Source organism: Cariama cristata, unplaced genomic scaffold, assembly GCF_000690535.1.
Source record: "Cariama cristata isolate BGI_N322 unplaced genomic scaffold, ASM69053v1 scaffold24731, whole genome shotgun sequence".
In the NCBI taxonomy this organism is placed as follows: Eukaryota; Metazoa; Chordata; class Aves; order Cariamiformes; family Cariamidae; genus Cariama; species Cariama cristata.
Window position 1 is genome coordinate 355 of NW_009597893.1, and position 200 is coordinate 554.

A 200-nucleotide genomic window follows, 5' to 3' on the forward strand; every position below is an offset into this window, starting at 1 on the left:
TGGTAGCCATTTGCCTGCAGTGTGAGCCGTGACCGTGTGGGCATGGGGCTGGGGTCTCCGCAGTTCGGGCCTCAACTGCGTGCTGCCCATCGATAACCACATCTTTGCCACGGGCGACGATGGTGGGGCACTGAAAGTGTGGGACCTGCGCCAGGGGGATGCCATCTTGGAGGCCTGTCAGGAGGAAGAGTACATACGGG

General features: G+C 62.0%; 1 protein-coding gene across 1 annotated transcript in view; it reads left to right on the plus strand.

Moving 5' to 3' along the window:
• WDR55 (WD repeat domain 55) overlaps window positions 1-200 on the plus strand; it is a gene marked incomplete at both ends in the record, with an annotated part of 1,061 nt that overhangs the window by 346 nt on the left and 515 nt on the right. The window contains one exon of the mRNA XM_009709086.1: window positions 63-196. Within this exon, the coding sequence (XP_009707388.1) occupies window positions 63-196 (134 nt within the window). The remainder of the gene's footprint in view (window positions 1-62; window positions 197-200) is intronic.